This window comes from Bufo gargarizans, chromosome 1, assembly GCF_014858855.1.
Source record: "Bufo gargarizans isolate SCDJY-AF-19 chromosome 1, ASM1485885v1, whole genome shotgun sequence".
Taxonomy (NCBI): Eukaryota; Metazoa; Chordata; class Amphibia; order Anura; family Bufonidae; genus Bufo; species Bufo gargarizans.
In genome coordinates this window covers 580,443,848-580,457,664 of record NC_058080.1, presented here as the reverse complement: position 1 = coordinate 580,457,664, position 13,817 = coordinate 580,443,848, and the positions used below count along the sequence as shown (strand labels likewise).

At 47.7% G+C, this 13,817-nt stretch overlaps 1 protein-coding gene across 1 annotated transcript in view; it reads left to right on the top strand.

The window, feature by feature from the left end:
* Positions 1-1,436: 1,436 nt before the first annotated feature.
* NAA25 (N-alpha-acetyltransferase 25, NatB auxiliary subunit) overlaps positions 1,437-13,817 on the top strand; it is a 78,241-nt gene continuing 65,860 nt past the window's right edge. Inside the window, exon 1 of the mRNA XM_044275795.1 lies at positions 1,437-1,532. Coding sequence (XP_044131730.1) covers positions 1,475-1,532 — 58 coding nt within the window. The 5' untranslated portion in view covers positions 1,437-1,474. The remainder of the gene's footprint in view (positions 1,533-13,817) is intronic.

Here is a 13,817-nt window from a genome sequence, read left to right as displayed (position 1 = left end):
GGGGCCCGGCGGCCGGAGCTACTTACGCCACGTAAGTTACTTGGGAGAAGGGGCCCGGCCATGGCGATCTGTGAGGCGCGCCATCGTCGTCGGATACTGACATCACGTACTGACGTCGACGTGCAATGCCTCCACAGGCTGCGCTGAGGCCGGATTTTTTGTCAGCTGCGCCTGCACTGCAAACAGTGTGCGGAATGCGGATGGATTCTCTCCGCACACTGCCTGAACAAGTGACAACTAAGTGAAAGGCAAGAAATTGGGCTCAAGCCGCTTGGCCACACATTTGAGACAGGTCCAGAGCCAGCCAGGCCCAGAGTCAGATAAAAGAAAAAGTGCTATATATATATATATATATATATAGTATATAAACGTGCTTCAGTGGTTAGACACAGGGACCGATATACCTGTAGACACCATGACCATAGAAGCATGCAGAAGTCAGTGTGGTCCCCCTAACATCTTTGGGTTGCCGGTGACCAACAGTTGGCCCACAGTAGACAAGGTAATTAAAAGAAACTTAAAAAGGAACACTACTCACTTCACCAGAGGGACTGCTGTTTCTTCCAAAGATTCTACAAGCGACCAAGGCGACGGAGGAAGTTTTGTGGGTGTCTTGAGCTTTATCCAACAAAAATCCTCCCTGGTGAAGTGAATGTGCCTCTATTTTCGTTAGAGTGTTTTGGCGAGTTATTTCCATCAGTTATTGTGAGCCAAAACCAGGTACAGGTCAAAAACACAGAACAGGAGCAGATCTTTCCATTATACCTGATCTCTGAGTAGGCTTCACTACTGGTTTTGGATCACAAAAACTTATCAAAAAACTGAATTTGTGAACTCAGCCTTAGGGCTCATGCACACAACCATATGTATTTTGCAGTCCGCAAAAAACGTATCCGCAAAAAATACAGATGACATCCGTGTGCATTCTGTATTTTGCGGAACGGAACAGCCGGCCCCTAATAGAACAGTCCTTTCCTTATCTGTAATGTAGACAATAATAGGACATGTTCTATTTTTTGTGGAACGGAAATACGGACATACGGAAAGCACACGGAGTAACTTCCGTTTTTTTTGCGGAACCATTGAAATAACTGGTTCCGCATACGGTCCGCAAAAAAACTAAACGGACGCGGAAAAGAAAATACGTTTGTGTGCATGAGCCCTTATAGGCCAGAATGGCTGATAACAGGGAGCAGTAGCTTGTATTCCTCAGTACCAGCCAGTCTCCCCTTTAGCTTGAAATTACTTTATTTATAAAAAGAACATATTAAAAAGGTGATGGCAGCTCCAATAGCTCTGTAAGTATCTATCTGTGGAGTCATAAAGAGAACCAGCCCACTAAAAGAAATCACTACCAAAGGAGGCAGTAACCCGAGCTGAGGTGACCAGGAGCCGTCACCCAGCTGCGCTGTCCCTTTAACGCCGCCATACGCTTCCTGTCGCGCATGCGCACTCGGGTTCTGCGCTTGTCATCATGGCGGCGCGGGGCCATGTGCAGGACCCTAACGACAGGCGGCTGAGACCGATTTACGGTGAGTGTCCGGGGGGTCGTGAGGCTGGGGGTGCGGTGCGGTAACGCGTCGTGCCACAGAAAAACAGCTCGGGCGTGTGACGGAGGCGAAGGAGAAGCCGGGGCTGGAGGGAGAGCTAGGCCTGGCATCGGGCACCTCGGATGAATGGCTGCTGGCATAGGTTACCGGGCCATGTCACATTGTGTACCGCACGTTTCTCACGTGATTTGCGTCAGATGTAGACAGCTCTGTGCAGAGGAGTGGCAGAACTGGGCACTAGTAGGCATAGTGCTGGGGCATGGCAGCTCCTGCCTGTACCAGTACATCTTGCCCTTGGCTCCTGTTCACACCGGCGCTGTTGTGGTGGCGTTTTCACAGTAAGGCGTTAGCGTCCGTTCTGTCAGGTCTCTGGATACTGTCATCCTCAGTATTGGCGCCGATGGACATCAGGTGTGATGGCGTGTGACCGCATTTACACAACCGTAATAGAAAAACGCCCCCGTGCGAAAACTGCAAACACCGAATCTAAAGATCCAAAATAACAGGATCTGAGGAAATCGCTGGACGTCCACGCTGGTTGATGTCATCAGGAGCCATGTCCCTGCTGATGTATCGGTGACCTCGCTACCAATGACTAGTCCCCTGGGATCCATTGTGGGTCATATCCGGCGCCGCGGTGTGGTTTCCATGATGACTGGCCGCACCCTTAGATCGGTGGGATCCAGTACTCCCCCCTCAGAGCCCACCGAAATGAACAGAGCAATGAATGAAAAAGGAAGAGCGTGCACACTGCCAAAGACGGCGTAGTATGGTGCACGGATGTTTCCGGAACTCCGATAGTAATGAGTGCGCCTGCCCTACCTTGTCCATTCATTTCTCTGTTCATTTCGGTGGGCCCCATGGGGTAGAGGGCCCCCGTTTTCATTATCGATGGGGGTCCCACCCGTCTAAAAGTTACCCACTGTCCTGTGGATAGCGGATAACTTGTGCCCGTGTTTGCGTGGGTTTCCTCCGACACACCTTAGATTGTGAGCCCCATTGGGGACAAGTGATGCTGATGTCTGTAAAGCGCTGCGGAGTATGTCGGCGCTATAGAAGTGCATAAAATGGATAAATACTAGTGTTGAGCGAACTTGTGTTTAAAGTTCGTCTTCTAAAGTTCGAGTTATCGAAGTATCCCGTTATGGTCTGTGGTAGCGGAATCCATAACGCGATACTTCGTTAACCCGGAATTAAAACACAAGTTCGCTCAACACTAAAGAAATTTTATTTCTGAGCTGTAGCTGCCATCCAACTTCTGATATGATTTACTGGGGATGTGAGCAGGCGAGCTGATTCTAAGCGGGTGTCACTGCTTAGCCTGATGGGCGTATGTCAGGGGGGCGACATTTGTTACTTGCATGTTCTATATTGAGAACCACAAGGCTCAGCTTGTCTTGGAGAACAGGTGCTGCTGTTTTCAGTGCTCCACACTTAGTAGTCGCGGAGCAGACAGGTGGCCACGTTGGGAGGTCGTCCATTTGTTTAACCCCAGTGCTGCGTCTTACAAATCTAACCAACTATCTCCAGTGAAGGCTGCGGAGACTACCACCCACCAAGACCCCTATCGTACATTTGGCTGAAGGATTGTGGGCCTCATTCACATTGCCATGCTTTATGGATCAGTGGTTTGGTGCCCCTCTGGCTTTCTACAAAGGCACATAGAATATTTAGTTTTTTTCTTTTTTTGTAGTCCAGAGAACCCCCTTTAATTATGACACGTTAAATCACATGCACTAAACGGTGCATTCGCTCAGGTTTGCGCAAATATTTTTTGGTAGCTTTTATTGTAACAATTTTTTATTTTATTTTTTGTGGGATAAACGTGCCACAAATGATGATAGTTGAAGGTGTATGCAAAATAGGAAACGCAGGACGCATTTTGTTACTGGTGCCTTTTTATTTTTTTTAATTAGGTGACATTTGTCTTTCTGGTTTCTTTTTAAAAAAACGCAGCACCCTGGAGCTCCCGGAAATCTCACATCACCTTCTCTATACAGTGAAACACTAGTAGCAAAAGGCAGGTAGCCCAAAAAAGCACGTGTTTTTTTTTATTTTAAAGAGGTAAAAAACACCAGTGCAAATTTGTGTGTCTGGGCCCATAGGGCTCATGCACACAACCGTATGTATTTTGCTTTCCGTGTGCATTCTGTATTTTGAAGAAGGAACAGCTGGCCCCTAATAGAACAGTCCTATCCTTTTCCAAGATGCGGACAATAATAGGACATTTTAATTTTTTTATTTTTTGCGGACCCACTGAAATGAATGGTCTTGCATATGGTCCCCAAAAAAACTGGAACTGGCACCTGAAAGAAAATACGTTCGTATGCATGAGTCCTTAGGCTACCTGCACACGTTGCGGATTACCAGCAAAGTGTATGAGAACAGACAATCTCGTGTACGCTTTTTTTACTCAGTGTGGAGATTAAGAAACCATGTCACTTCTTTGTACGGTTCTTTTGTGTGAATTTCACCTTTTTTATTTTTTTAAATTTTATTTATTTTTTACTCGTTTTATTAAACAAATAAATTGTACGTAACATACATTGAAATTGTCAGAAAAGCATCAGGCAAAGAATGCCACAATTATTCATCAGTACAAAGCATCAGATTGAAGAAAATTTAATGTGCGTTACAGTCCAGTTTTTGTCATACATTATGGGATTTCACCCTTTTTGATGGAAAAGTGAGTTCTGTGGTAAAACCGCATGTAACGTGCTTTTTGGTGCGGACACACACATTCTCGTAATCATTTGTTTTAATTATTTTTATAAGTAGATAAAAACCGTGGAACTACAAGAACAATGTAACACGGTACAGGATAAGACATCAATATACCGTACTTATATCAGCAGTATAGGATATCCACAATATGGCATGTCAAAAAACACAAAATCGGACACGCATTCTCATGGCAGCCTTTGTGGTGTCTGCACACGATGCCTGTTACACACAGATTTTCTTGCTGAACATCCACAGCCATAGGTCTCATTATAAGGCCCCATGCACACGGCCGTGTGCGGGCCGTGGAACCGCGGCCTGGATCCCTCCTGAGAGCAGGAGCGCACGGCGGCACTGGTTGCTGTGACGCCGTGCGCTCCCTGCTGCCGGCACAGTACAGTAATACACTGGTATAGATCATACCAGTGTATTACTGTATTGCGGCGGCAGCAGGGAGCGCACGGTGTCATAGCAACCAGTGACGCCGTGCGCTCCTGCTCTCAGGAGGGATCCAGGCCGCGGTTCCACGGCCCGCACACGGCCGTGAAACACGGCCGTGTGCATGGGGCCTAAGACCGTAGTCGGCCCATGTCTGTATTGAGGCCCGCAGTATACGGGCACCGGCCTTGGGCACACCGTATCTCAGATGAGGACCCATTCACTGGAATGGGTCCGCAATCAGAAATATACGGTTCGGAACGGAGGCAAGGATCGGAAGCACTACAGAGTGCTTCCATGGGTTTTCTGTCTGTGCCTCTGCACCGCAAAAAAGCAGAACGTGCATTACTTTTTGTGGTGCAGACCCCATCCATCTCAACGGAGCCGCAAAAGATGCTGACGGCACACTTAGAAAAAAGACAGCATGTACACAGCAGGGATCCGAGTTTTGCAGATCTGCAAAACACTTACATCCGTGTGCATGAGCCCTAATACAGTACTAGCTACTTAGATGAGATTTTTGAAATCTCATGTACAGGAATTAGAAATCTGCAGTGTATCAGTTTCAAGGCAGATTTCACCCTTTGCATCGCATATAATTCATGCCAATTTGATGCAGAAAGGCAGGGAAAACCGCATCAAATTCTGCATAAACTACACTGCCATATGCGTGCACTGTGAGGGGTTTTCATACACAGCTGGTTTGTACCAGATTAGTGTTGAGCGAAGTGAGCACTGGATGCTTCATCAGAAGTCGCTTCGTTCAAAACATCGGAATACTACTGTACTGAGATCTGTCTCTGTACACGATTAGAACGTATGGGCTCCGATGAGGCGAAGTAAGTTATTTACGAAGTTGCGCTTGACTTCGTTGAATAACTTCGGTAATTAATTTTGAAAGTGGAAAAGCACTTGAAACTGAACTCTGCTTCGGTTCCGACTAGTACATCAGAGCCGAAGCCGTTTTTGGTGCAGATCTCTCTCTTCCATTGAAAAGGGCAAACATTTTTGGGAGCATTTCTGCTTCAAAAACTGTGGCAAACACGTATGGCGTATTCCCCCCCCCCCCCTTTCATTTCAGTGCTAATTTCAAGTACTGATTCTGCCCCAAGATAGAGAATAATAATGCGTAAACAATCCACACTAGGGATCGACCGATATTGATTTTTTAGGGCCGATACCGATACTTTGTGAACTTTCAGGCCGATAGCCGATAATTTATACCGATATTCTGGGAATTTTCATTTTTGAAAAAAAAAAAAAAATTCCCACAAATCTGCTGAAAATTAATGTTTATTGTTAATGTGTAGTTTATTAGTCATTTATACTTAATATTTTGGTTTTATTTTTGTAACTTTTTTTTTTTACTAACTTTTAGCCCCCTTAGGGACTAGAACCCTTGTCCTATTCACCCTGATAGATCTCTATCAGGATGAATAGGAGCTCACACTGTCCCTGCTGCTTTGTGCACACAGCAGCATGGAGATTACAATGGCAGCCAGGGCTTCAATAGCGTCCTGGCTGCCATGGTAACCGATCGGAGCCCCAGCATTACACTGCTGGGGCTCCGATCGGAGGAGCAGGGGAGAGGGGATCCTGTGGAGGGGCGCACTGCGCCACCAATGTTTTTAATACTGGGGTTGGGGGCGCACTGTGCCACAAATGCTTAATCTTGGGGGGGGGAGGCGCCACCAATGTCTAATACTGGGGTTGGGGGGCGCACTGCGCCACCAATGAAAATTAATCTCTCATTTATTAATATACAGGAGGCGGGAGCTGGCTGCAGAATCACATACCCGGCTCCCGACCTCCATGAACGTTAGCTGTGATCCGCGGCACCTGAGGGGTTAACTACTGCAGATCGCAGCTACAGCTCATAGAGGTCGGGAGCCGGCTATGTGATCCTGCAGCTCCCGCCTCCTGTATATGAATAAATGAGAGATTAAGCTTCATTGGTGGCGCAGTGGCCATAGCTCCTCCCCTCCTCTTGTCCCCTGTCCTTTCATTGGCGGCAGCAGCGGCACAGAGGGAGGAGACACTGCTTCCTTCTCCCCTGTGCTGCTAAGGTGAACACGGAGAGCGCTGACAGCAGCGCGATCTGTGTTCCCCCAATCCCCATACGCTATCGGAATATCGGCAAAATAAATACCGATAGCGTTCAAAATCCTGAATATCGGCCGATAATATCGGTAAATCCGATAAACGGTCGATCCCTAGTCCACACCATATAAGTTAGGCCTCATGCGCAAGGCCGTAGCCATTTTCGTGGATACCTTCCATGTGTGTTCCGCATTTTGCGGAATGGAACGTCCTGTCATCTATAGAACTATCCTGTACATGCTTTTTTGCGCAGATGCCGCAGAACGTACATACAGATGAGGACAGCACACGTTGCACTGTCTGCATCTTTTCTGGCCCCATTGAAGTCAATGGCTCTGCATCCGAGCTACAAAAAATGCAGGTCGGATGTGGGCAAAAAACACGGTTGTGTGCACGAGCTCTTACAGTGCAAATTCCCATTGGAGACAGATTTGAGGCCTTTTTTCCACGTGGATTCTGAAACCTAAGAAACGTTGGCATCGGAGTGGAAAACCTGTGTGGACTTATCCTAAGGGCTCATCACACAACCGCGCTGTGTTTTTCGCAATTTACGGAATGGGCAGCCCATGACAGAAATGCCTGTTGGTGTCCTCATAACGAACAAGAATAGGACATGTTCTATTTTTTGGCTGGGCCACAGAATGGTGCAACGGACGCAGACATCTTTTGCTGGCCTGTTGAAGTGAATGGGTCCGCATCTGAGCCTCAAAAAATGCATCTCCGATGCACACCCAAACAATGTGTCCGGATTAGGTCCGGATGCGTCCCGGTGTATTGCGGCAAACCTGCGTGATTAGGTACGCAATTGCAGTCAGTTTTGACTACGATTACGTTCCGATGTTCAGTTTTTATCGCGCGGGTGCAATGTGTTTTGCACGTGATAAAAAAACGACTGTGGTACCCAGACCCGAACTTCTTCACAGAAATTCAGGTTTGGGTTTGGTGTTGTGTAGATGTTATTATTTTCCCTTATAACATGGTTATTACCACGGCGATGGACCATGTTATTGTAGCATGTGATCTGACGTCACCACAGGTCCTTTAGCCGGTAGTTCATCATTAAAGAAGAGACCGGGAACTACGCGATCAAGAGGAGAAGGCGAGTTAATTTTTTAAACCCTCAATTGATCACCTACTAAGCATTCTGTATTCAGAATGCTATTATTTTCCCTTATAACCATGTTATAAGGGAAAATAATACAGTGAATAGACTGTCACCTAGCAACCATGCGTGAAAATCATACCGCATCCGCAATTGCTTGCGGATGCTTGCGATTTTCACTCAGCCCCATTCACTTCTATGGGGCCTGCGTTGCGTGATAAACGCACAATATAGAGCATGCTGTGATTTTCACGCAACGCATAAGTGATGCGTTAAAAACTCACAGCTCATGTGCACAGCCCCATAGAAATGAATGGGTCCAGATTCAGTGCGGGTGCAATGCGTTCACCTCCCGCATTGCACCCGCGTGGAAATCTCGCCCGTGTGAACTCAGCCTTAGGCCCCATGCACACGGCCGTTGAACCGCGGCCTGGATCCCTCCTGAGAGCAGGAGCGCACGGCGTCACTGGTTGCTATGACGCCGTGCGCTCCCTGCTGCCGCCGCAATACAGTACTACACTGGTATGATCTATACCAGTGTATTACTGTACTGTGCCGGCAGCAGGGAGCGCACGGCGTCATAGCAACCAGTGACGCCGTGCGCTCCTGCTCTCAGGAGGGATCCAGGCCGCGGTTCCACGGCCCGCACACGGCCGTGAACAACGGCCGTGTGCATGGGGCCTTAGGCTACTTTCACATTAGCGTTTGATCGGATCCGTTCTGAACGGATCCGCTCATATTAATGCAGACGGAGGCTCCGTTCAGTACGGATCCGTCTGCATTAATAACTTAGAAAAAAATCTAAGTGTGAAAGCAGCCTGAGCGGATCCGTTCAGACTTTCAATGTAAAGTCAATGGGGGACGGATCCGCTTGAAGATTGAGCCACAGGGTGACATCTTCAAGTGGATCCGTTCCCATTGACTTACATTGTAAGTCTGAACGGATCCGCTCGCCTCCGCACGGCCAGGCGGACACCCGAACGCTGCAAGCAGCGTTCAGCTGTCCGCCTGTCCGTGCGGAGGCGAGCGGAGGCTGAACGCCGCCAGACTGATGCATCAGGGCTGGACGGAGGCGTTCGGGTCCGCTCGTGAGCTCCTTCAAACGGAGCTCACGAGCGGACCAGCGAACGCTAGTGTGAAAGGAGCCTTAGACAGGTGTTCGGGAAGGTATGCTTTTGGCATAAATCTGTACCGCCACCCCTTGTATGACACCAGACAGTGTCACACAGCTTTGCTGTTCCAACATGGCTGATGAACGTAGTCCTGATCAGCAGACCTCCTCAGTCTGTCTGCCATCGCTCAGTTCCTCAGCATATTTATGGACTGTGAGTTCTTCTGCACTGGTTTGTCAGTACTTGAGCTCCTGCACTGCTTACCAGTGATGAAGTTTCATAAATTAGATGGACGGGAATCATTTTCCGTGGTCCGCAAAAAAAATATATAACCTGTCCTATTCTTATCTGTTTTGCGGACAAGAATAGGCAGTTATGTTAATGGCTGTCCACGCTGTTCCGCAAATTGCAGAAAGCACCCGGACGCCATTTGTGGACCACAAAACACACAATGATCGTGTGCATGAGGCCTTGTTCTGAGTTTTTTTTTGTGAAGAGGATGGATTCCTCTACACTAGTGAGATACGAGCCGTACGCATGCTAAAGGCTCAGACTTATTTTGTCTAATCTGAATGACCAGCTATAGGGTACAGCTACACGTGACATAAGTGCCGAGGAATTGTGTGTAGAAAATATGCTATGTAAAACAGATGAGTGAACAGATTCTATCCACATGTAAGAAATCCACAGTGGACATTTACCTGTGATAGAAATGTTAAATCCACAGCATGTTGCTTTATGCCACGGATTTCTCCATTGACTAGAATACAGTAAAAATCCACAGCAAAATCGTGGACAGACCTGCAGCGGAAATCCACCCCATGTGGCAGTACCCATTGACAAGTAGTTCTTCTGCCTCCTCCATCTTGAGATGACTGGTCCAGTTCTGGATGCCTTTCCTTTTCAGTGGGGGAGGATAGTGAGCGTAGGGTGTATCCTGCACAATCGTTTGGATTTGGGGTTGGTGAATGCACTCGCCTATCTTTCCACTGGTTTGAAAGAACATGCAAGTTATGCCACCAGTCATCTGCGTTAGGCCTCATGCACATGACCATAGTTTCTCTCAATGGAGCCGCAAAAGATGCAGACAGCCCACGTTTGCAGTCTGTATCCATATGTCCGTTCCGTGGCCTCGCCCAAAAAATATGTCCGTTTTGCAGACAAGAATAGGACTTCTCTAGACCGGGGGAAAAAGGCGGCATGCTCACAGCCAGGATCCGTTTTTTTTTTTTTTTTGTGGGCACGTGTCTTCAGGAGGCCTTGAACTTCGACTAGTCTTATTGCCCAATGCTGGAGTCGGTAGTAAGCGAGTAGTTTTAATTTAATTTTTTTGCTGCTCTTGTAAAACCAATAGCAATCTGCTGTTCCCAGGTGGGTTCTTCTGTCTTCAGGGTGCAGGTCTGGTTTTTGGACAGGCAAGCAACAAGTGCCACGTGGCAAGAAGCTGCCCTTACTAGGGCTAGCGTTCTTGCATCTTTGACACACACACACACCATTGCAAGCGTGGCATGCTTGGCCCGGATAGTGGGCACCAGGCTTGGTACTAGCCACTGGCAATCATCAGTAAAAAGAAAATTCTTGGGAAAAATAGGTGAGTGGGCGGCAGCGAAAGGCTTAAAATCTGCCGTGAGGGGATAAACGCCACAGCACACAAATGTATTTTTGATTTTCAACCGATCCACATTTTGTGAGGGTCAGATGTGGACCCAATCACTTCAATGGGGCCGCAAAAGATGTGGACAGCACATAAAGTGCTGTCCACATCCATATGTCCGTTCTGTGGCCCTGCAAAAAAACTAGAACATGTCCTATTCTTGTCCGTTTTACGGACAAAGATAGGACTGTTCTGAAAAATGCAGAACACACAGCCGGTATCCGTGTATTGCGGATTCCCAATTTGCGGACCGCAAAAAATTGCACTGGTTGTGTGCGTGAGCCCTAGGGCCCCTTGCAGACGAACGTTCCTCCTGCAGCGAGTCCGCATCGCAGCACCCAGCCTGACCTCCCAGCACTGATGGGATTCATAGCATTATATTGATTTGATGCTATGTAATCCTTACAGGTCTGGAATCTATTGGATAACAGTGACAGCATTATGCCAGTGTTATCCAATACATTCCAGAACTGTAAGGGTTACATAGCATTATATTAAATTATTTTGCTATGTGACCCCCGGCAGCGCTGGGAGGTCAGGCCGGGAGCTGCGCTGCGGGAGGAACGCTCGTCTGCAAGGGGCCTAAGGCTGTATTAGACCTGAAGATAGTCGGCCAGATCATTGCTGACAAGTGTTCATAGGAACGCTCATTAGTGATGATCTGCCGGTGTAAAAGTGCTGCCGATTAGCCGATGAATGAGCGAACGCTTTTTATCGCAGATAGTCATGTGTTGTAATGTGCAGTGTGCCTGTCCCTTCTAACAGTCCTAATGCTATATTATTATCTGTTGTACATCTATTGTATTATTTTAGAAATGCCTTTTCAGGTGATAGTTTTTGTGAAGCGGTTTCTTATCGTAGTATGTGCCTTGCCCACCCTGTTTTCTCTGGTCCCTGGCCCGGTGCCAGTGGTGGCTGTGTGCAGTAGGCGCAGGTCTTGGGTAATAGATGGAGAAGAGCCAGCAATGTTCCCAGCTTGATAGTGCACATTACTCATGGCATCTGGGTTATGCATTTTAATGAGGGAGGTGCAGGCAGTGATATCGCACGAGGACATGGTTTTGTTACCCCCCCCCCCCTCTGCAGGAGTTTCAACTCTGAGATCTTTTATTCCTTATCTGCCTACCGAGAAACCACTTGTTGAGACAACACGAAGTTTGATCTCTTTTGGACATTTTGTGCAAAATTCTGGCAGATAATCTGAATGAACTCTAGACAAAAGGTGAAAGTTGGTCAAAATGGATGTTTTCCACTTTCATCAGGTTTTTTTATTTATTTTATGCAAACAGTGTCTCACATTTACAGCGATGAGCTAAAAGGCAATTATCGGGAAAGAACAGTCCCTTCCCGATAATTGCCTGCTAGGACAGTGGAGGAAAGAGCTGCCTTTTATATGCAGAAATCGCCTCTACGGTATGGGGATGAGCAATGGCTGCTCGTCCTCATACAGACCAGTTATTTCCGGGCAGGAGATGGCTGTTCACTCAGCACAATCTGTCCAGAAATGATGATTTCGTCCGATCATTCGGGTGATCTGTGGCACCCGTCGTCCCGTGTAAACTTGCCTGTCTTAGGTTCTTCTGCAGTATGAACCCAACAACCAGTGTGTTATCTAATTGATACACGGCACCTCAAACAGTGAAGCAGCTGTCTATCCATGGTGGTCAGACGGCATTATTGATCAGATTTTTTGTTAATATGTTTATCTATTAGCACTTATCATTAAAAATGGGATGCATTTATATCGTCTTGGCTCTCCTTAGCATGTCCTGTTTGGTTTTCTTTGTGGCATTGCCTGCATCATTATTGCAGCCTATTTTTGGCACGGACCCTTCTTACAAACTTGCGTCTACTACTTTGGTCTCTGTTCCTCGCATGTACTGAGCGATCAGGTTGTATCTGAACTACTTGGGTCTCTTTCACACGAGCAAGTTTTCCGCACAGATGCATGAAGTGAACACATAGCACCCGCACTGAATCCTGACCCGTTAGTTTCAATGGGTCTGTGTTCATGTTTTTTTCATGCATCAGTTCTTTGTTGGGTGAGATTCACACCATGTTATCTATTCAGCGTTTTCCGCGCAGCCCTGGCCCTAGAAATGTTGTTTTGTAAACCTTTTTTTTTGCGTTTTTTTTTTTTTCACTCACATGAAAAACGCATCAAAACTGATTGCACACTGATTGCTGAATGCTGAACTTGCTTGCAAAATGGAGTGAGATTCCCTGAACGCATCCTGACACAATCTGTGTAGTTCGTGTGAAAATGTTACTCTTAGGCCTCATGCACACGACCGTTGTGTGCATCCGTGGCCGTTGTGCCGTGTCTCGTTTTGCAGCCGAGACCGTGATCCGTGTATCCTGTCCGTCAAAAAAATATGACCTGTCCTATTTTTTTGACGGACAACGGTTCACGGACACATTCAAGTCAATGGGTCCGTGAAAGAACGCGGATGCACACAAGATTGGCATCTGTGTCCGTGATCCGTGGCCGTAGGTTACTTTCATACAGACGGATCCAAAGATCCGTCTGCATAAAAGCTTTTTCAGATCTAAGTTTTCACTTTGTGAAAACTCAGATCCGACAGTATATTCTAACACAGAGGCGTTCCCATGGTGATGGGGACGCTTCTAGTTAGAATACACTACAAACTGTGTACATGACTGCCCCCTGCTGCCTGGCAGCACCCGATCTCTTACAGGGGACCGTGATCCTACAATTAACCCCTTCAGGTGCGGCACCTGAAGGGGTTAATTGTACTATCATATCCCCCTGTAAGAGCTCAGGGCTGCCAGGCAGCAGGGGGCAGACCCCCCCCCCCCCCCCCCCTCCCCAGTTTGAATATCATTGGTGGCCAGTGCGGCGCTGCCCCCCCCCCTTCCCTCCCTCTATTGTAATAATAGGTTGGTGGCCAGTGTGCGCCCCCCCCCCCCCCTTCCTCCCTCTATTGTAATAATTCGTTGGTGGCACAGTGTGCGCCCCCCATCCCCCCCCCCCCCCCCCTTCCTCCCTCTATTGTAATAAATCGTTGGTGGCACAGTGCGCACCCCCCCTCCCTCTATAGCATTAACAACATTGGTGGCCAGTGTGCGGCCTCCCCTCCCCCGATCATTGGTGGCAGCGGAGTTCCGATCGGAGTCCC